Below are 21889 nucleotides of genomic sequence, written 5' to 3'. Positions count from 1 at the left end.
CGGTGGACCGTGCGCGGGGACGCCGCTGGGAGCCAGGTCCCTTTGTTGGCCGCGCGTCCCCTATCAGTGGTAGCCACAAAGTCCAGCAGCCGGAGCCGGCGCAAGGGGCGGGGACAGCCGGTGGGGACAGCGAGGCCAAAAAGTGAGGAGGAAGGAAAGCCGGGCAGAGGGCGCCTGGAGACCGGCAGCAAGGGCAGCGGGCTCTGAAGTATGAAAAGGGACCCCACGCGGGCCCAGACACTCGCTGAGATCCGACGTCGCAGAAGTTTAGTGGCGTCTACCCGGGTGGTGTCGATGGCCTGGCGCCCCGCCGTGCGCGGGGGCTGAACGGCCGCCTCTTCCCCTCTGGCCCCGCTTTTGTGTCTTTCGTCTTCAGCTCATGCAGCGTCCATCTACTTCTCTCGGTGGCCTCTGCTGAGCCGCCCGACTCAGCCAAGGACCTAGGACACCACGGCGCCCGCCGCCGCAGCGCGGGGCGCAGGAGGGACTATGGGAAACGGGATGTGCTCCCGAAAGCAGAAGCGGATCTTCCAGACGCTGCTACTACTCACCGTGGTCTTTGGCTTTCTCTATGGCGCGATGCTCTACTTGGAACTGCAGACCCAATTGCGCAAAGCCGAGGCGGTGGCGCTCAAGTACCAGCAGCATCAGGACTCACTTTCTGCCCAGTTGCAAGGTACAGTTAAGGGGACACGCGCGGCCAACTTCGCTCAGCGCTGGTGCTGGGGCTGGGAAAGTAGCTTGGTGTGCAGGTACCACCCATTGACCTTCTGGACAGCCGCCCGGGCTGCTGGCCTCAGTGTGTTTAGAGAGGTAACATCCCGGTTTTCCTTTTTCCTCGCAGACGTTATCTTTGAAAATCACAGCACCAGCTTATCGTCCTGCCTGGCTATGCAGGGGAAGCGGGGCTGGGGATGAGGGTGGTGCATACAACACAGGGCATTTTACATGCAGCACTTGTCAAAGGCCCAGCTGTAATCTAGGCAAACAGCCCTCCTGCCACATCTGCCAACACTTTCCCAAGAGGCATGCCCTGGTTTGTAGATATGGAGAGTTAAGCAGACATTTCCTAACTGGTTCTCCTTTTCAAGGAAAAAAAAAAAAAAAAAAAAAAAAAAAAAGGCTATACACTAGAGGCCTGTGAATGGAACCAGTTAGCTTTTATTGTTATTATTTTGCTGGTTTAATAGGAAACATGAGAAATGTTGGGTATGATGGAAAAGTCCACACTACTTGACTGCTTATTATCCTACAGATGATTGTTTTTTGAAAGGCTTGTCTTCATGTGGAGGCCTTTAACTGATCACAGAGCTCTGTGTGTGCATATTCATGAACGCACACACATGTTTTACAGTTAGTTTTGGGAAGTCAAAAACAAGAAACATAAAATTTTACCTTGCCAACGACAGAAGACAGAACTTGTTCAAGACGTTCAAAACTTGTGTCCTTCTATTTAAAATAAGAAAGTCACACTGACAGTGACTTTCTAAGGCCCAAATGATTCATGAGTGAGTGCATGTAAACACTTTGTGGTTCTGTTAAAGACTATACATACATACATATATATGTACACACACACACACACACACACAATATATATATTGCTTTTACCTGTCCGGTTGGGTTGTTTTCAACACTCATGCAACTCTCCAACACAAAAGAAGTGAGAAATAACTCCTCACTTTTTGGCCTCGCTGTCCCCACGATGACCGTACTTCTTGATGATGGCTTATTGAATCTTCCTGGATGGATTTAAGCTGACGGGGTATTCCTGACAGTGGATGTGTGTACAAATATAAAACAGATGCTGTTGTACTTGATCCAGCTATATGGAGCATTTTCTAGTAAGACTTTTAAGGTAGGCGAAAATGATATGCAGCTATTTGCTTAGTTTTTGTTTTTCCAAACTTAGAAGAAAAGGAAGTATTTTTAGCTTCTTCAGGCTGCCCTGCCCCAGGCAATGAAAATATGTGCCTGGGCTTCTTTCAAAAGGAAAGCCTGTTTTGATTCTCTAGTATATTAAATGCAAATTGGAGGTATGGGAATTTACCCATGAGTTATGAGTTGTTGGTATGAGAAGAGTGTATATTCGGCTTATTTACTTAACAAAGTATCATGGATTCCCCATGAGCTTCAGTGTGGGTATACATGTGTAGACTTGCCATTTGCACAAATATGAGGGCCAGAGGTTGGTATCAGGAAGTCTTCCTTAATCCAGTATCTCTACTTTATTTTTCTGATACATGGTCCCTAACTGAAACCTGAATACCTGTTTTGGCTAGGTTGACTAGCCAGCTAATACCTGGTGTGTGTGTGTGTGTGTGTGTGTGTGTGTGTGTGTGTGTGTGTGTGTGTGTGTGTATGTGTGTAGCCATGCACACGCTCGCGCACACACCACCATATATGTATGTTCGTGTGGAGGCCAGAGACTGGTGTGCAGTGTGTTTTTGTTTTGTTTTGTTTTTTCCATTCTCCACCTTATTTCTTGAGACAGCCAGACTGTCTCAAGATCCTTTGTTTTTAATCCACACCCCAACACCCAGATTGCAGGCATACACCACCATAGCTGGGCTTTTAAATGGGTCATAGGGCCTATACTGGGGTCCTCAGCTTGCATAGGAAGCAACTAAGTGACTGGCTGAGCTGTGCCCCCAGCCTCTGACATCTTTCTTAATTGATACTTTTTGCCATTTCCTTTTGGCTGGCAGTGCAACAGTCCTAATGATTGTGTATGAAGAAATTAGTTCACAAGCTGGTTAAAGTTTCTCCTTTTTTCAAAAGAGGATTCAGACTTGTCTTTAGCAACATCCATTTTCACATCTGCAGGTTATTTAGTAATGAGCACTTTTTGATCACTTGTAGCATTTGTTTTCCCTTTCCCAGGACAAGTGACATTTTATCTGGTGGTGTTACATACTACCTCCATACACAAATCTTTAGAGCATCTAACTCTGTTTGTTTTTGCTTTCTTTATTTTTTGATATATGTATGTATGTATGTATGTATGTATATGTATGTATATGTACATGTAAATGTGCATGAGTCTGGAGGCCATAGAGTAATGCAAGATGTCTTTTCTCATTTGGTCTCCACCTTTACTTTTTGAGATGGGTCTTTCACTGGCTTCAGAGTCATTGGGTTACAGAGCAAAATGTAGGTCTCCAAGCTGAAACCAGATTTACTGACTGAGCCATCTCTAGACACCTCCCTCCCTCTCTTCCTTCCTGCCTCCCTCCTTTACTCACTCACTCACTCACTCACTCACTCACTCACTCACTCACTCACTCACTCTTACCTTCTCTCCCTCCCCCTTTGTTTCCTATGACTTTATTATTTAAGTGATATCTCTTTATTTAGCTCAGATAAAGGTCAGGGTTAATTTTGAGTGGTCTTCTTTTAAAATATGACTCTTGAAAAAGTTGAATTAAGTGTTTCTTTATCAAATGGTACACATTTGTTTTAAGTGAGCATCCTTGTTTTATCTTCATTTGAAGAACAGGGTATACTTCAGGGTTCTTCGAACAGAAATTACTCTTTTGTATAATAGTCCTATAACTGGAACTGGAGAATAACATGGAAAGGCTCAGAGACCAATTAGATGATGGTCTCCACAGAAAGCCATGTTAATATCTTCTGCATTCATGTATCTGTTTACTATCCGTCTGTCTGCCTGCCTGCCTGCCTGCTTGCCTGTCTATCTTCATCTATCTCCTATCTCATCTATCATTTATCTATAATCTATGTATCTATCAGCCATCTATGTATCTAGCTCCTGTATTAGTGCCTTCATTGTACCAAAGAACAGGGCAGAGGTCACTTACTGTGGCAGAAGTAGTAGCAACCTTTGTTCAGTACACTGTTTACATAACATTTGAAAGTTTCCTCCTGCTGCTTTCAAGTGAACCACATGCCAACCTCTTCTGCTCACAGTCTGCCTCCTGTTAGACTGCCCATTTAGAGCACCTTGCATCTCCCACATCAATTAAATCACATCTGTGGGGGTGGAACCCAGGCTTCAACCAACAGTCTTTAAGGCTCCCTAGCTGATTCCAGAGGCAGCCATGGTTAAGAGCCCTGTCTCTCTAATCTGTAAACTAAGCCACTTCAAACATCCTCTCTACTTGCTTGCCCCCAAGAGTGTTTTCATCGCTTATCCTGGGCATGTGATTAAAAGCAGACTGGTTTCTGGATTGTGTTCCAATTCTAGCTCTGCAACTTTTTTTTTTTTTTTTTTTTTGTGAAGTTGGGCCTAATTTTTCTTACTTATTAAATGGAGATTAGAATGACTCATTTTATCAGGGTTATTGTGAGGATTAACCAGAATAATTTCCATGGAACCCTTAGCAAAAACCTGGAATACAGGAGAAATTGTGTGATCATCAGGCTCCCCCTTTGAGGTAGATAATCTGTTTCTTTTTGTCTTCCCATCTTGGTCCTGGGCTCAATTTGGAGATTGGCTAAGTTCTCAGTACAGTTATCTGCCCTCCTTTGTTTCTAAGTATGCATCAGAAAAGTAGATAAACTGGTATAAGCCAGTGCACTTTATCCTGGAGAAGGATGACTCTTCCTTGGCAACTTAAACACAGAATTAGGGTTTGGTTACTGATTAACACCTCTGTATCACATCAGATTAGGAGAGGTGTGCAGCTTTGGAGGTAATGACTGTGTGTAATAAGGTCTGGAATAGGATGTAACTAACACACATTTAAGGATATTAACTGTATTTCCATGAAACACTGGGCTGAAATATGTCATTGATAATGAAATACCACTGAAGAAGATATCTACAATGTTTCACATACTCTAAATTCAAACAGATATGTTGTAATTGTTTAGAAGCAAAGGGTTTGAGAGTTTGGTGCTTCTAAGCAACTCATTTGTTACTTAAGTTTGCTGCCACCTGGACAATACCCTAGCCTGACAGGAAGGTATTACATTGTGTTATGGCCTTTTTGTTTTCCAATGCTCCTGCATTTGTTTTAAAACAAAAGCCCTTCAGTTCAAGCTCAGGCTTTTTACAGTCCTTCCTCTTTCCTCCCTGTGCCAAGCATATAATTTATACTCAGTAAACAGAAGGTGCATATCAATAGATGTTCTTAATAATGGTGGGTGGGATAATATTATTAGGTATTGGCTAGTGAGGCAGAGAACATCAACTTCTTATGCTTTCTCCTACCTATGTGACCTTGGACTTACTTGTCTAAGGACAAAGTTTCTTATAGGTTTCCATGTGGCCCAATATCTAGTATGATATGCTGGATGAGTGGAGCTCGCAATTAGAACTACCATTGAAGGCTTCTGGGCAACAGAGTCCTTCATGGACCTTAGTAATTTAGTCCTTAAGTGTGCAAGTATGGTCAGTGTTTGGAAGGTATAATCATCTCCACATGCAGAGTTATGCCTTGTAACATCAATTAAACCTTGCTTTTAAATAGCCATCTGCATTAAAGTATATGTACCACTTAAAAATAGTATGCTTTCCTTAAATTACTGATGTGGTTGAAATGTGAAATGTGCATGTTGGGCTTAGGTGTCTGAATAGTTGATTGTCTGGTGGCAGGGCTGTTAGCAGGTTGGGAAATTTTAGGAAGTGGAACTAATTAGAAGTGGGTCATTGTGTGGAGAGGTGAGGGTTATAGCCTCTCGAATTTCAGGGGAGGTCTTTCTGTGGTTTGTGGGATATGAGGGGTTCCAGTCTCACTACTCCATCACCATGTTTTCCTGAATATGTTGGACCTGCTCTTGCAATGTGTGAGGCAAACAAATCCTTCCTCTTTTAAGTTGCTTCTGTTAAGACTTTTAAGTTGCTTCTGTTGAGACTTTTGTCACAGTAATAAAGACAACAATTAATAGATATTGATATTTTTACATACAAAATTCATTCCCTACTTACAAGATAAAATTTTTAAATACTTCATGCAACTCCATCTCATGTAAATGATGGATATAAGAATCTACAGCCACACATCATGCTTTCGTCATCCATCCCTGTGAAGGGAGTGGGTCTACTCTATGATGAGGGGAAACACAGGTTGAGTATGAAATAATTGGGCATGACAGAGAGACTTCCATTGTGAGTTCCAGAGAGATTGAAAAACCTCACCTTGACTTTGCTTAGTTTCCCTGTCTTTGCAAAGAACATTGTACCATAGACACTGTCTGAAAGACCACAAGGGCTGGAGTTAGGGACATGAGCAATGAAGATGATGTGAACCCAAAATCAGAACATTTGAGAAGAACCAGAATAGGAGAGAGAGTGGGAAAGGGGATAGTGGCAACTGGTAACTGTTCAAGGCACTACAATTCTTCCTTAGAACTTGATGCTCTTTACAAAATTAGAGGAAGAAAGGAAGAAAGAAAGGAAGAAAGAAAGAAAGGAAGAAAGAAAGAAAGAAAGGATAGAAATCCTTAGGGAATGGATCAGGGCAAGTGGGCTTTAAGGTCAGAGGATGCTTGAAGGCCACTTCAGTAGAACATTTGATTGGCAGCATTTATTAGGCAACTGGCCTGGACAGCAGCTGCTGGATGTGTTGGACTTTTTTTCCCTAGTCTACCTTTTACTACATGTACTTGGTGTGACTAGTCCAAGTTTAAATGGAACTATTTAGGAACTTGGTGCTCATTTTTGCTATAACTTTATGACCCTCTTGTTATCTTTCTCTTTTTTTATTTTTTGACCCTATTTTGAGGAAGAAAAATATGCGAAAGCATTTTACACAAGAATGACTAAAAATTATTGCTTTTCATTTTGACCAGAATCTGCTGGTGTTCTTTCTATCATAGAAGACAAAATGTATTTGTGACTTTTGTTTCTAGCTAGTGTGTAGGATTTATAGCCTCATTTAGAAGGGAAAGTTCCATGTGTCTATCATAAGGTCAAAGAAGAATGGAAAACCACTTTTTTTCTGAGCATAAATTTGTTCTGGTAGAGTTTTAGAGTCTATTTCCACATCAGATATATTTAATAACCTTTATTGAGTGTCCACCATGCCAAGGTACTCTGCTGTGTACCACTTCATTCTGCAGAATTCTGAGGTTTTGAGAGGGAAGTACCTTGTTATGTCAAGATGTGCTCTAATGAAATCAAATGTGAACCCCAATGTAACTTCCTGTCTGGGTTGCTTCATTCATAATCATAGTGCTTCTTGTGATGAAATAAATGTGTTCTGAGAAAGTTGTTCCTGTGAAGATGCAAATAAAATTTAGACTAAGAAGTAAGAGGTTTCACCATCTTTGGCAGCATATTAGGGTTTAGGGTATGGATGCGCTGCCACATGACTCTAGTTGTTGCCAGAGTTGATTTTAGATGAAGCAGATGCTACCTGAAGTGACACTGGATCACATGGTACAAAACTAACTTACTATTCCTACTCAACATTTTCTTGACAAGTCAAGGAGAAACTCTGTGTTTGATGTTGGACACTCTCTCCAAGATTCAGAATCTCCTGTTTCATAAAAGGAAGCCTATTTCAGGCAAATAACAACCTGGAGATCTGAATTTGTTTTATGATTTATAATCTTTTAGTTAAACAATCTATTAATTGCCCATCATTAATGCCATGTACATCACACTTTTCATTTACAAGACAGTGGGTCAAGTTTGCTTTTCAGAAGTCTGTTGTAGGGGAAGACAAACACTTGGCAAGTTTCTTCACTTGCATGCTTGAGGTTTAAGAATGCAACTAACTGATCAGCTCTGATAGGAACACAGAATTTTGCAATTCCCTTAATTCTGAGGTAGATAAAATTCAATCACCTTATGGTTCAAGATGAGCCTAGAACCAAATACCATGACTTCTAGTTGAAGGTAGCTTTCTCCATTGCCCGTGTTCTCTGAGGACCACCAACATCCCTTTCTCAGTTTCAGTTCTCATGGCAATGCTATTTTTATACAATGCTGCAAGTTTCTGAATGGAATGTTTATGCTCTTTGTTTTCATTGGCCCATGAATGCTTATGTTGAAAACATGTCTGTCAGTCATTGTCGTTCACTAATAAGCTTTTACTAAATGGCCTCACAGCCTAGAGGGACAAGGCAATTAGATAAATTGTTCTGTGACTGACATTTAGAAAATATTTCTGTAACTATTTTTCACACATGAAATGTCACAATGTGATAGTGAGAAGAACTCTAAAAGATATGGTGTCATTGTGAAGGAAGGTCACTCTGAAACATTTGAATGATATAATTTGCTTTCCTTTGAGGATAAGTGAATCAACAAATTAAAATCACTTTAGGGGAGTCAAATACTCCATCTTCTAGGTTTCACTTCATTTAACATGCACTTTTTAATTGAGGTTTTTCTTACAAACCACAGAATCTTTTATAAATAATGATCTTCAAGGGAGCTTTCATGTTGCTTATGAGCTCTCTTAAATATAGGTACAATGCTAAAAATAAATAGAAGCAAATTACAGTGGGGAGACGATAATTATTTGGTTACTTAACTTTGAATACAACAATTTATCATGTTTATATTTGGGTAACTTTATGTTATAAATCTAGTATCTGTGACACTGATTCAACTACTCAGCCATTTTTTGCGTATGTCTCTCTGTGTGTTGGGAGGGGAAATGCATGTGCCTGTCTGTAGAGGTCAGATGTCACCACTGTATTAAAAAAAATACAGTATATTTAAAAAAAAAGTGTGTGTGTGTGTGTGTGTGTGTGTGTGTGTCTGTGTATGTGTGTACACATATGTGTGATACATGGGAATGATGTGTGTCTATGTGCATATTTATGTAGGAGTACAAGTACAAACGTGCCACATCATGTAAGTAAAGGTCATAGAACAACCATGGGTATTGGTCTATAATTTCTCTCTTGTTGAGATAGTTTCTTTGGCTTTACCTCTGTATTGTACTATGTTTGCTGCCCTTCAGGCTTCTAGGGATCCTTCTCTTTCTGTCTCCTATCTCAGCATAGCACTACTGAAATTACAGATGCTATCTACTGCATCTGGCTGCATGTGGGTTCTGTGGAGTTCAACTCAGGTACTTATGCTTGTGTGCCCAGCATTTTCACTCACTTATCCTTACTTACGTGGGTTGGAGGGGGGACAAACTCATGTCTTCATGAACATTGCCAACTGCGTCATATATCTAGCTCTAGTTTCTCAAGCTTTTTGTCAACACTGAGAGAGATTTTTAAATATATTAGAAGTTCCATTTAGTGATCCTTGATGTCAAGAATCACTTTTATCCAGGCAAGTGTGCCACCTATGCAACTTCCAAAAAGCAATTCTTATTGTATGAATGAGTAATGGATCAAATTCAAAAATCATTCAAGTTCAGTCTCTGTGGATGAGGGTCCTTGGGTGTCCTTTGATAGAGTACTTTAATATAACTCTTCAAGTTTAGTTCCCCTCTCCTTTGGAGCATCAAAACTGATGGAAAATGGTCAATTCTTAACACCATCAACATTCAGAAGACAGGCAGAAACACTGAGATATTTACATTCTGAGGTGTCAGTAGAAGTGAGGGACAAGGAAGTCATAGCAACTCCGAAACCCAAACTGACACACTCAGGTCCCCAGGCTTGCCAGTCACTCTCCTGGTATTTTGCACCCTGAGGCTCTTGGTTGCTCTCTGGAAGTCAAACATCCTGTTCATGCTTGCAGCTCTGGCTTTGCCATAGCATTCCCTACCAGGGAAATGTGGGTGGGTCTATAGTCTCTGCTCATTTAATCCCTCTCTTTCCCCTTCCTTCCAAGCTCGATGTATTTCTCCTGATAAAATCTTCCCAAAGACTTTGTGAGTTTCCTGTGACACTTTGTAAAGTTTTGTCCTTTTGAGCCTGTCCCATCCATGCAGCCTCTAGACAGGAGTCCTCGGATTTGTGCTCATGCTGGGATAAGTGAGAGGCAGCTCTCTTAAAGGTCTGCCTTTTGTGCTCAGCCATAGTCCATAAAACTTGTTTGAATCCACATGTCTGTGAAAAATGTGATTTGTGACACTCTTGCAAGGTTATGTGACATGCCATTTTTTTTTTAACCTTTTCTTGACCTTAACAGAAAGGTTTTGTAGCTACAAGCTGGGCTTGTATCTAATGTCATGGTTTTCTTGTACTGCAGTGGAATGACCTTTTTTTCTTGTCTGTCCTTCAAACATATGCATCTCTCTCTCTCTCTCTCTCTCTCTCTCTCTCTCTCTCTCTCTCTCTCTCTGTGTGTGTGTGTGTGTGTGTGTGTGTGTGTGCGCGTGTGTCTGTCTGTCTCTTTGTGTGTGTGTGTGTGTGTTCCAGAGTATGTGTATATGTACCACATGTGCGCAGAATCTATAGAGGGCCTATCAGAGTATGCCAGATCCTGTGGTACTAGTATTAGATCTAAAAATGGTTGTGAGATGCCAAATGGATATGAGGATCCAAACCTGGGTCTTCTGCAAGAGCAAAAAGTGTTAACTACTGGGCCATCTCTCCAACTTTGGTGTTGTCTTTTTTAGTTTTACAACTATTTGGCTGTCTGCAGAGTCTGATAATCTTCAATTCATCAAGTAATGGAATTTTCTTATTAACAATCCTTCCATAGATTTGCTTTTTTCCTTCAGTTTATCATAACACAATATAAAGAAACCTAGTGACATTTGAACATTTTTTTTCTAGAAATTTTCCTTAATTGGATCATCCAATTCATTTGAGTTTTTACTGTCAATATACTTGCAAATGACTGGGTTACATAATTACATGGAAGTGTGAGCAATGCTGAAAATTCTGTGCTATATCATCTTATATCCAGTGAAGTTTTTCTTACATCAAAAAATGGTCATCCATCTGTCATTTTACATTTCAAACTTCTCTGAACCATGTGATACAAACAAGCACTTTGATTAGCATATATAATTCTAAGATATATATATATATATATGTACATATATGTATATGTATATTTATATATTTGTGGCAGGGTCTTACTACGTAGCCCAGCCCTGGCTAACCTGGAACTCATAGATATCTGCCTGCCTGTGCTTGCCAAGTGCTGCGATCAAAGGCATGCACCATCATGCCTGGTCTCCTACCTTTAGATTTTTATGGTGGCACCCTGCTCTAAATCCTGTATTAATTATCATTTTGCAAAGCACATTATCCCCAAGCTAAATTGATTCCAAAATATAACGATTGCCCCCAGGGTTTCTGGAAAAAGGGAGTGAGTCCCTCGAGGCCATCCATATTGTTGAGCAGGACTTGAGTCAGCTCAGAATTTCACGTGCTTCATTCCATTTGTTGGAAGGCCTTGGTAGATTTGCTTCCTATCTTGAGTTCATCTGGGCCCTTTCATAGTGCTATCTCAGAACACACTAACCATAAAGAAATCCTAGAAAATCAAAACTAGTGAGGTACAGTAAAAAGACAGGCAAAATTAAGACTACATGAAAGAAAACAAAAATCTTTACTTTGGTTTGTACTTCCTGCTGGCAGAGGGTTAGAAACTTCAACACAGCAAACAGAGTCAAGCTTGCTTAGAGACCAACATTCTCTTTTTCAAGAGATATCTCCAACCAAGGTCTCCAACCAATGTGTTTGAAACAACAGATGAACTATGCTTGTTAAGAACTAGAATGCTTGTGACCTATAGGTGTAACTACCCACACACTTCCCTTATCCCTCATCCTAAATGATGTGCCTCACCTCTTGAAGCCACAATTATACTAAGTAAACACATTAGGAGAAATAAGCAAACTCGCCAATACCTTTGTACCTAATTTCTGAACTTCACTTAATTTTTAAGCCACAGTTGGAATTACATCCCTTGAGTAATGCAACTTAAGCCCCAAAAATCACATATGTAGCTATTATAAAGATGTCTATATGTGACTCTTGTAAGAGCCTGTCATTACACTGGAATGAGTACTGTCCTTTCTTGCATGCATCAGGTGGTTGGTGCTGGCTCTTAAGTCTAATTCATGCACTATCCCTTGTTTCTGCTTGAAAAATAGAGTAGCATCACTCATGTGTCTTTCTGATTTGTCCTGAAGTTCTTTCCTGTGACATATTCATACAGAGTCCCTGTAGACAGAGCACCCCAGGCTGCCTGCAGCAGTGCTGGATGTTTATCCTCCAGGTACCCAAGATGAAAGGCCAGTATCTTAATAATGGGATCTTGGAAATCATTTCTCATCATTTTGCCATATTCTGTTAGTTTGAAATAGACTGTTAAGTTATTCTTACAATCAAGGGAACATGACTGAAGGGTAAGGATAATCAAAAGTGAAGGCCAATGGGAATGAACATAATGTGAGTAATTCAATTATTGATTATTGATATTGGACTATATTATTAAAGCCTAAGCCATCATGAGATGGTGTTTATGAAGCCCTGCCTGAGTACCAGGCCCTGTTCTAAATTATTTTTCTGGATTATGTGACAATATTTTTGGAAGGCAGCTTTGCTCACCACTATACCAACAACACATATTTTTGTAAAAAAACATTTTATTAGACACTATAATGTGACTTTTAATTAAATTTGAAGCATATTAGCAATAAATAATGAATGCTGAAATTTCTCTTTAGAGGGTAAGTGTTTGAAGTCTAAACCATTTAGCTCAAGAAAGTTAAAATTTGGTGTGATTTCTTGAAATGTAAACACAGATTATGGGCTTTGGCAGTAAATATTAAAAGGGAAGGCATCACATACCTGGAAAGTTCCAAAGTCTCTTGGTAACATGTCTGTAAATATTTGCCACAACTGTGATGGGATTACTTTGGCAGTTGAGAGGAAGACAGTGTCTTGTGTGCTCACTGAATATGATTTTCATCTGTTTCTGCCTTGTGGATTACAGTCTTTGGTAAAGATTTGACTAGTAGAAGTTCTTTACTTTATAGAGTTTTATTTAAATAGCATTAGTTGCATGACTGATAATTTTGAATTGTTCATTTACCCCTACTTTGACAGTCAAGTTTAAGATTTTGTTATAAGCAGCCTATCTAATATTAATAAAATCAAAAGTTCAGCATAAAAGCATATGAAGGGAAAAGTTATTTGATGTTTTCTGAGTAGGTATAATTATAGGTTCACAGTTTTCACATCCTCCTAAACACATTTTGATAATTAAGAGTCTGTGAGAAAAGTGTTTCTTCTTTCCATTTGACTTTTATTGACGTTTCTAATATATTTTGTTCTTTCTCTGCTGTTGACTGTGCTGAAATGGATTATCTGATGTGTCCCCTATATAAAAGTATCCTTTTACTAATTTTTAAGTCATCATGCATTGTAATGTATTTTGGTATAGCATTTTAATAAGGTCTATTTCAGGTCTGGGGAGACAGCTGAATGGATAAAATGCCTGCTGTGTGTAAGCCTAATGTCCTAGAGTTCAAATCCCCAGTACTCACTTAAAAAAGTCAGCTGAAGTAAAACATGATTGTAATCCCATAACTATATATCTATTTCTGGCTACACACACACACACATACACACACACACACACACACACACACACACACACACACACACACACACTTACCTATGAGGTTTGAGAGGTGTGAATAGATGGCATTTTGTCAAGAGTTGCATGGCGCCACATATTCCATTCAGTACACAAGAAAAGTTTACTCTAGTTACTGAAGGAGCTGGTGTTGATTTTCGTATAATCTACCATTCTATTTCCACCAGATAGCACTGTATGTATCAGATTGTTGCTACAATCCCAGCTGACACTGGTCTTTGACTTGCTGTGGATAACATAGGTTCCTCTGGGTATGTAATCTTTCTTCTGTTCTGTGTTCTAGAAGTCAAAATTGGGAAAAATTCTCTGCATGTTCTGAAATATTTATTAGGTTATGTGCTGTGGCTTTTAGAGAGACTGACATATTATATTTTTCTTCTTACTCTATATTTGGCTAGGATCCACCTGGCTTAAGCTCCAGGATATTTGGTTTTGTTGAAACTGTCAAGGAAGAAGTAGCAATTAGCTAGCTGAGATGGTAGTGTTTATGAATGCATGTGAGACCTTGTATGTAAATGCCAAAAAGTCAAATCATCTGAGGACTCCAGGAGAATGGTGTGTGATTGGGGCTTTTGGGCTGGGGCTGAGTCTTTATAAAGAAAGTCTGTCTTGTTCTTACTCTTGACCTCCAGATGTTCCCAAAACACCTCCTGTTTCAAAACAGCTGTTGCCTAAGACCACTATGAACATCTGACCTGTAACCTTCTCTCCCTTAAAGGTGACATTCTCAATGTGGGATCTGTGAGTGTCCTTGGACCATCTAAAAATATGTGTCAGTTCTCTATAGGTACCCTTTTCTAAGACAGAAACTGATGTTTAAGTCAAGTCCTAAAAGCATAAGTGACCTGCAGAAAGTGAAAACCTATTGCTTTAGGGAAAATTCCTCCTTTTCAGGTGTTTCAAGTGTATCTTACAATTTTACCTCCTCTGTGTCTGGCCCATGAACACTTTAGAGATGTTTTCTGAGAGCCTGAGTTTGTGATGGATGGTTAGTGTTTTCTGTTGGTATTCATTAACCCAGAGCCCCCATCCCTGTCCCCAATTAAATAAGAAACCTGATGAAAAATTTACATGGCATTTAATGAGCTGACTGCTTAAAATTGATGAATAGCTGATAAGTAATTTAATTACATTAAGAAATAATAATGAATGAATTCAAATTTCATGAAAAAAAAATGTATTGTTTCAAGTGGTGTTATTTGACTCGAAAACAAGTCCCTATGTTATTACTATTTTAAATTTAGGGAAACTGCAAACACACAGCAAGACACTGTCAAAGTTAAAACTGATGTGCAGTCTGCCTATTTTATAATGCAGGTTTCTTACTAATAAATTCAATCCTCAGTTTCCAATACTTCCTCATCCTGGAACTAAAATGAGAGGCTTCCTAGCTTTGACCTCACTAAGAGCATAGTAAACTCCTCAGAATCTGCTAGCATTAAGGGTATGCACAGAGTGAGGCATAGCAGAGCACACCTAACCACAACCCCAGCATTTAAAAAGCTAAGGACAGAGGGTTATGAGTTACAAGTTACATGCAATAGCATGGAATGCATGGAGAGGCAACTCCTCTGGAGTTATGTTAAGAGCTGGTCTCCTTGGAGACCCCTTTCCATTTCTATTAGCTGTGTTCTTGGACAGTGCTGATGGAGACTCCAGATACCAAGAAGAACACACTGTCATGGCTTTTCACTTCTCATTTCATCTCTGCATGGCTTTTCTGGGGATCCCACATGTCCTCTAAGATGCAAGCATGCTTCTTAGGGACCAGGTCCTGGGACAGGAAGCCTCAGAGTCCCTGTGGTGAACTCAGTGTCACCATCCTTTCCGTCTACCTTCAACAGCATGGCCTTCCTATGCACTTTAACTTCCAGAGGGAGGTAAGTTCTATCACTTAAATCAATCAGATTGGAAGAACAAGAATATTTCTTAGAGCCCAGATTGCAAATTCCAATTCAGGTGGATAGGTTTGGGTTTGGCATCTAGAGTGCTCTGAAAATTTCACATATCATCTTGATGGAATAAAAGATTTTAAAAAACCAACATCTGGCTTTCCAAGTTCACTGGAAAATCCTTGATGACCTTGTAGCATTGGATCTGCTTTCCTGTGTAGTAAGCGACTGTCTTTCTTCTTCCTTTGGCCAAAGTTCCAACTGCCATGACTTGGGGTATTTGCATGCCTGGCTTAGCCTTTCAAGGCATCTGCATTTGAACCACTGTGTCTTGAATAACTTCCTTATCACTGGAGAAAGTGAGCCTGAGAGAGATGGAATGTCTTAACCGTTTTTATATTTTAAATAAATGTTACTAAATGACATGTGCTTCATGCCTGTCTCATCTATCTTATATTGAGATTCACCCCAAATCAGAGGTAACTGCAGATGGTTGGTATCTTTTGGGATGCCACTGTGTATGTCTGTCATATTTCATCTGTTTTATCCATTGATGATGTTTGGGTAATATCAACTAATGCTAATATGAATGTTGTTCTTTTAAAGACTAGTAGCTTCTTCATATGCAACAATTTTGTAGAAGATAATGCACCTTAAATGCCTTTACAAATTCTCTTAGTGTTCCTCTGCTAATAATGCAACCCTATGCATTATGTATACAGGCACAGGTCTGTTTATTACTACAAGCTTTAAAATATGATAAAAAGTAAAACCAATCAAAAGGGAAATCTCAAAACAAGCATTTATCGTACTTTTAAGCCAACTGATAAGATACCCTTGTGATTGCCTGGATATGAGTGGACTTTGTTCACAATTTACCCCTATTTACCGCATTTTGTATGAGGATTTTCAACTTGAGTATAGTTAAGGGATTGTTTGAAAATTATTTATAGGATTTATAAAAGTATTTATATTTATAGGCTTAAAGATCTGGGAAAATGCTTAGTTGCTAAAGAGTACCTGAGTTGCATCATATAACAGAAAGCTGAAAGTGTTGTAGCAGGCATGTCATCCCAAAGCTAAGGAGGACAAGATTAATAGATCCTTTAGGTTTGCTGGCAAGTTCTAGTCCAGTGAGTACCCCGTGTGTGTCAGTGTCTCTGTATGTATGTATGTCTATCTTTCTCTCACTCTTATCAAAAAAAGCTAAAAAAGGAAACCTTTTTAAGAAACAACATCAGGCTGTGCTCTAGCCTCTATATGCACAAAGATGCTTGTGCACAATCATTGGAACACACGTGCACTCAACATGCAATAGGGCTACAATAGATTCAACTATTATCTTTCACTCATTTCCTGAAGCAAATCCTCAGTGGAAATATTGGCTGTGGCAGGAAGAGTTTTGGATGGATGTAACTGAGCATTTGAAGTTCTGAAGTTCCTCACAAATAGATGTAACATGGTGTCTAAGCTAAAATTTTATGAGTAAAAGAAAGTTTCCCATTTAAGTTTATCTACATAGTCACTAAGATGAGAATTCTTACAGCAACTCATGATTGGCAGGTAAGTGTTGTATGTGAAGGTGTTATGGCCTTCTTTAGCTCCATGATACACAATAGGTACAAAGGACGATGGTGTTCATAGACCTGTGACCCATAAAGAACTCACTCTTTATTCTTGTGACCTGTGATTATTGAATTGTGTTGGGCTAAAGTTTAAATTATGATAGGAAAAAATATGTAACTATATTCATGGAAGCAAAATGTCCCATTTAACCTCTTAAAAGAATAAACTTTTACTAAGGACTATCATCTGGAAACAGTGACTCACGATGATAAAATACCAAACCTAAATTTTGTCACAGTCTTTAGTTTGGCTGCTACCTGGATCCCCAAGTTTGAGGTATCTAACTGAAGCTGCTAGGATTGTGACCTGCAGATGGTCTTTCTGGGAAGGCGACATTAAGACTGTAGAGCAAGTGCTAACACCTTGAATGTGTCACATTGTCACCTCTGTCACATTGCATTGGGCCAACACATCACATAGACAAGCCTAGAAGCTATGGGATGGAGGAGAGTGCTGAGCAGGAAGGGACTGCACTAATGGAACTACGAGAGAGGAAGCCACATCCCATTTACCACAGTCACCTTCAAAGCAGCTGGGATTTGAAATCACAGGAAAGGGTGTCTATATTTGAAGAATCATGTCACAGTTACTTAATAGAAATTCTATAAAGAGTAATGCCAAGTAGTATAACTTAATAATTTTTGTATATATTTAGGTAGAAGTTGCAAATTTAAAATGAACAAGCCCCTGGCAGAAATTCTAAACAAAAGAAAATAAGGCAAGTGTTGTCTAACACACCATAGGTCACTTGGGCATATAACCTTGCTTATTCAAATACTACCCCCAAGAATAGAGTAGGGTCCAGAAAGTCTCCTCAGTCTTGCAGTGGACCTAAGTTTGAGTCCTAGCATCAATATCAGATAAGATAACTCACGACTACATGTATAACTTCATATCCAGGGGATCTAATACTGGCTTCTGGCTTCAGAGGGTGCATACATTTACATACACACACACACACACACACACACACACACACACACACACACACACACACACACTCAGTCACTCATACACAAACCCATGCACAGACAAATAAAAATAATAGACTAATTTTTAGGAGACAAGAAATAGAGTATAAATGAGCCATTGGGGTGCATGACTGTAATCCTAGGTACTAGAAAATTGAAACGGGTCTGTGAGTTAATTTAAGGATATCTTGAGCTACAGAATGAGTTCAGGGAAGGAAGGAAGACCTAGTCAACTTAGTGAGACTACTCTATGTCTAAATAAAAAAGTATAAAAATTACTGGAGTTATCACTCTGTGGCACAGTGATCAACCTAGTGCAACTAAGGCGCTGGACTCAATCCTAGCATGAAGAAAAAAAGTAGCTAGTTCAATTATTTCCCATTGGGTTTTATGACAATTCTTTTATTGATACAGAGTAAGTAGAACATCTTTTGCTGATTATTCTGTCAATCAGTAATCTGATTTTATAAGCATGAGATGTGATACAGCATTGGCTTTATCTTATATGCCAATATACACAAGATAAAACAAAGTAGAGAAAGTTAAAGCATGTATCTATGGACAGATTGAACATTTGAAAGTTATTCAAGTTTCCATTAGACAAATGTTCTGCTTTCCTTTTATCTTTATTTATTTATTTATTTATTTATTTATTTATTTATTTTTAATTGAGACAGGGTTTCTCTGTGTAGCTTTGTAGACCAGGCAGGCCTTGAACTCATAGAGATCCGCCTGCCTCTGCCTCTCAAGTGCTGGGATTAAAGGCATGTGCCATCACCACCTGGCCTACTTTCCCTTAAAAATATTCACTTAAATTATTTTGTGAATTAAATGAAGAAATGATGTCATTTCTGTTTATTTACAGTTTCTGTACCTACCCTGACAGCCATGTCTGCTTATATGCAGATACTTGGGAAAGGATTGTGGTAAATTGTCAGAGGGAGAAGCCTTGCCTTTGTCTTTGAAAGAACTCATCGGATTTTGAGCATTTCTACTTTTCAAGGTGGACATTTATTAGTCCTATTTTCTGTGAGGTTTCTTTGTGTGTATGTAAAATATGTGTACAGCTGTCATTTTTGTATGTTTATTGTGGTTACTCAGCATCACACTAGCTAGATACCCCTAATAGCAGTTTGTTTGCCTTTTCCTTGTGAACTTCAGTTGTCTATGCCCCGGCCTAAGAATGTCAGAGTTTTGTTTCTGCTCTCAGTAGACAAATACAGACTTGATTTGTAATGGATAGTTCCTGTTAGTCATTGTCACCTGATTGTGGTATATGCAATAAGAAACCGTCTTTTGAATGTACTTGTGTGAATACTGTCTTCTAAGAATGCTTTCAGAATGGGAACATGCCTGTTCTTGTTAATCCCTACTGAATGGAACTCTAAGTCCTTTATCAAACCAGCAGTGACTCCCCCAGGACTCACAATACTGAACTCTACCTGTAAGGTTCCTGTCTTTAATTCAGTTCCTTAGAAATAAGATGATGTGAAAAAGAGAAATGTAGCTTCACCTTTTGTATCCTTCATCTCTATTTTATATATATATATATATATATATATATATATATATATATATATATATATTTATATAACCAAGTCCACTTAAATGAAAACAAACATTTATAGACAATATTTGGGAATTTGAGAGTCGTTCTTTCCAAACTACTTCCTGCTGGTAAGGGGCACTGTCATGGGGGATTCTAAGAAGACACAGAAATCCTGGCTGTAGTCTGCAAGGCTGCTTTGTCCAGCTGTTTTGAATGTCGGATCACTTGGTACTCTGTTTCAGGTGGTCTGGCTTGATCAAACCACATTAGTCTGGAAGGAATCGACAGCTTTTCATTTTCTGTGGAAACATAAATAGAAATCCTTTTCCCCAGTAACTTGTCCTTGAACTTAAATTTTGGAGTCAAAGCATTTTTTTATTATTTAATTTATTATTTTACATGTCGATCCCAATTTCCTCTCCCTCCCTCTCTCCCTCCTTCCCTCCTTCCCTCCCTGCCCTCTCACCTGCACTCTAACCACCCTCCCATCCCCCACCCCAATTCCATATGTAGGGGAATGCCATCCAGTTGGGGTCATGTAGATCTGACAGGTCATGTGAAGTAGGGACTAGGGCTTCTCTCCTGTCTCTAGATTAAGGCAGTTACCCCTCCATGGGGGATGTGTTCACAAGGACGTTTTGTGCACCAGGGATACATCCTGGCTCCACTGTCTGAGGTCCCTTAGACTGCTCAGTCCTTCTGGCTGAGACCCATATTCAGGGGGGCCTGAGTCAGTCCCCTGCTGGCTTCCCAGCTATCAGTCTGGTAATTTATGTTCATTTTTTCCTCTCTTTGCTAGTTTTTCCTTAAAAGTTTGTTCATCACTCTGGTTGTCACCAATTTAGAACAGACTCCAAAGAGCCATTTCTCTTTAACACTTTTATAAACAGAGGTCTTTTTTACTATGCCATGCAGCAGTTTTAATTACAAGAGATAATTTCCCTCTATTATGTCTACAACATTGTTTGCTTGTTTGTGTGTCGAACTGAGTGACATCTAATCCTAACCTTATCTAGGTTTATCTTGTTGACTGAGCCACTCCAAAACCAGAAGCTGTTTACTAGATAGAAGCTACTGAATAAAGTCTTCTTATAATTAATTATATTTGTGCTTCTTTTACACTACAGATGTATTATAGGGATGCTTAGAAAAGTCCTAATAAATCTATTATTTTACATAATTAATATAAGCTAATAAAAATAGAGGGTTATGATGCATATTACCAACCTGTAATATTTTTATTGATAAGATTTTCTGTGTTGGTCTGGAAAAGGCTGGCATGTAGAGACCAAATGACAAAATTTCGGGAGTCCTTTCTTGCCCATCCACCTTGTGTTATGAGATGGTTTATTTCTCTATCCTGGAACTTGCTGAATAGGCCAAGCAAACTGGTCCCTGAACCTCAGTGATGTGCATGTCTCTGCTTCCGCACTGCTGAAATAGAAAGGAAGCATGGCCATACCTGGCTCCCCTCTCAACAATATGTATGTGAAATTGAAATATAATTACAGTATTTCTCACTTCCTCTTTCTCTCTACAACTTACCCAATATGTCCCACTTTCTTTCTCTCAGATCTGTGGCCTTTTAGCCTTTAATTGTGTGTGTGTGTGTGTGTGTGTGTGTGTGTGTGTGTGTGTGTGTGTGTGTGTATTCCTAAGTATATAAATACAAACTTTCTTGCTTGTATGTATATGATTTCAAGGCTGACCACTGGGTATTGGATATCCACTTTATGTGATTCTTCCCTAAGGAGGACTATTTCTCCTGCTCTCATTATTTGGTTGCCTGTAGTTCTTTGTCTAGGGTTGGAGGCCCATGAGATCCCTTCTCCCAAGATTATCTATTAGTCTAGAAATGTCAGGGAAGTTACCTTCATGAAGTCTCACTAAGGTGGTTTCCCCAGTAAGACCTGAAAAATGATACCTAGATATTTTTACCTAGGTTTTCAGGACTTAATTCAGGTCTTCAAGCTTGGAAGGTAAGCCACTTTATGTCTGCTCCCCAGCCTATTTTTAAGGTTTTATTCTGAGTTAATGAGAGAGACAGGTATGATAATCTCTCGACTAGACTAAGCAAATAGGTATCCACATGGGTGTGTTTGTTTGTTTCCATTACTTCCCACATAGTAGCCCAAACATTATAACAATGGGTTATAAAAATAAAATTGGTATGGAACTTTCCATTTCTCTATGATTAGTTTATTCTGCTGTTACTTTATTGTTTTATTTAACCATCAAGATTCCCTCAACATAAATCTGTCATCTATTTCAGGGACTTTTGAAGCCCATGCTCTTCTCAATATCTGAAGACCTACTATTTGGTCTGTCTGGAGTTGTTAATCACTGGTTATATAGCCCTCTGCTCAGATTTCTATCACATGTGCCTTCCCTTGAAAAGAAATCTTCC

General features: G+C 39.3%; 1 protein-coding gene across 4 annotated transcripts in view; it reads left to right on the top strand.

The window, feature by feature from the left end:
* The first annotated feature begins 470 nt into the window (after positions 1–470).
* The window catches only part of Golim4 (golgi integral membrane protein 4), an 82244-nt gene continuing 60825 nt past the window's right edge, over positions 471–21889 (top strand). For all 4 annotated transcript variants that reach the window (XM_051198676.1, XM_051198675.1, XM_051198674.1 and 1 more), the window contains exon 1: positions 471–676. In XM_051198676.1, coding sequence (XP_051054633.1) covers positions 490–676 — 187 coding nt within the window. In that variant the 5' untranslated portion in view covers positions 471–489. The remainder of the gene's footprint in view (positions 677–21889) is intronic.

Source organism: Phodopus roborovskii, unplaced genomic scaffold (genome assembly GCF_943737965.1).
Source record: "Phodopus roborovskii unplaced genomic scaffold, PHOROB, whole genome shotgun sequence".
Classification (NCBI taxonomy): Eukaryota; Metazoa; Chordata; class Mammalia; order Rodentia; family Cricetidae; genus Phodopus; species Phodopus roborovskii.
The sequence above is the reverse complement of the archived record's forward strand: the minus strand, read 5'-3'. Positions and strand labels throughout refer to the sequence as shown.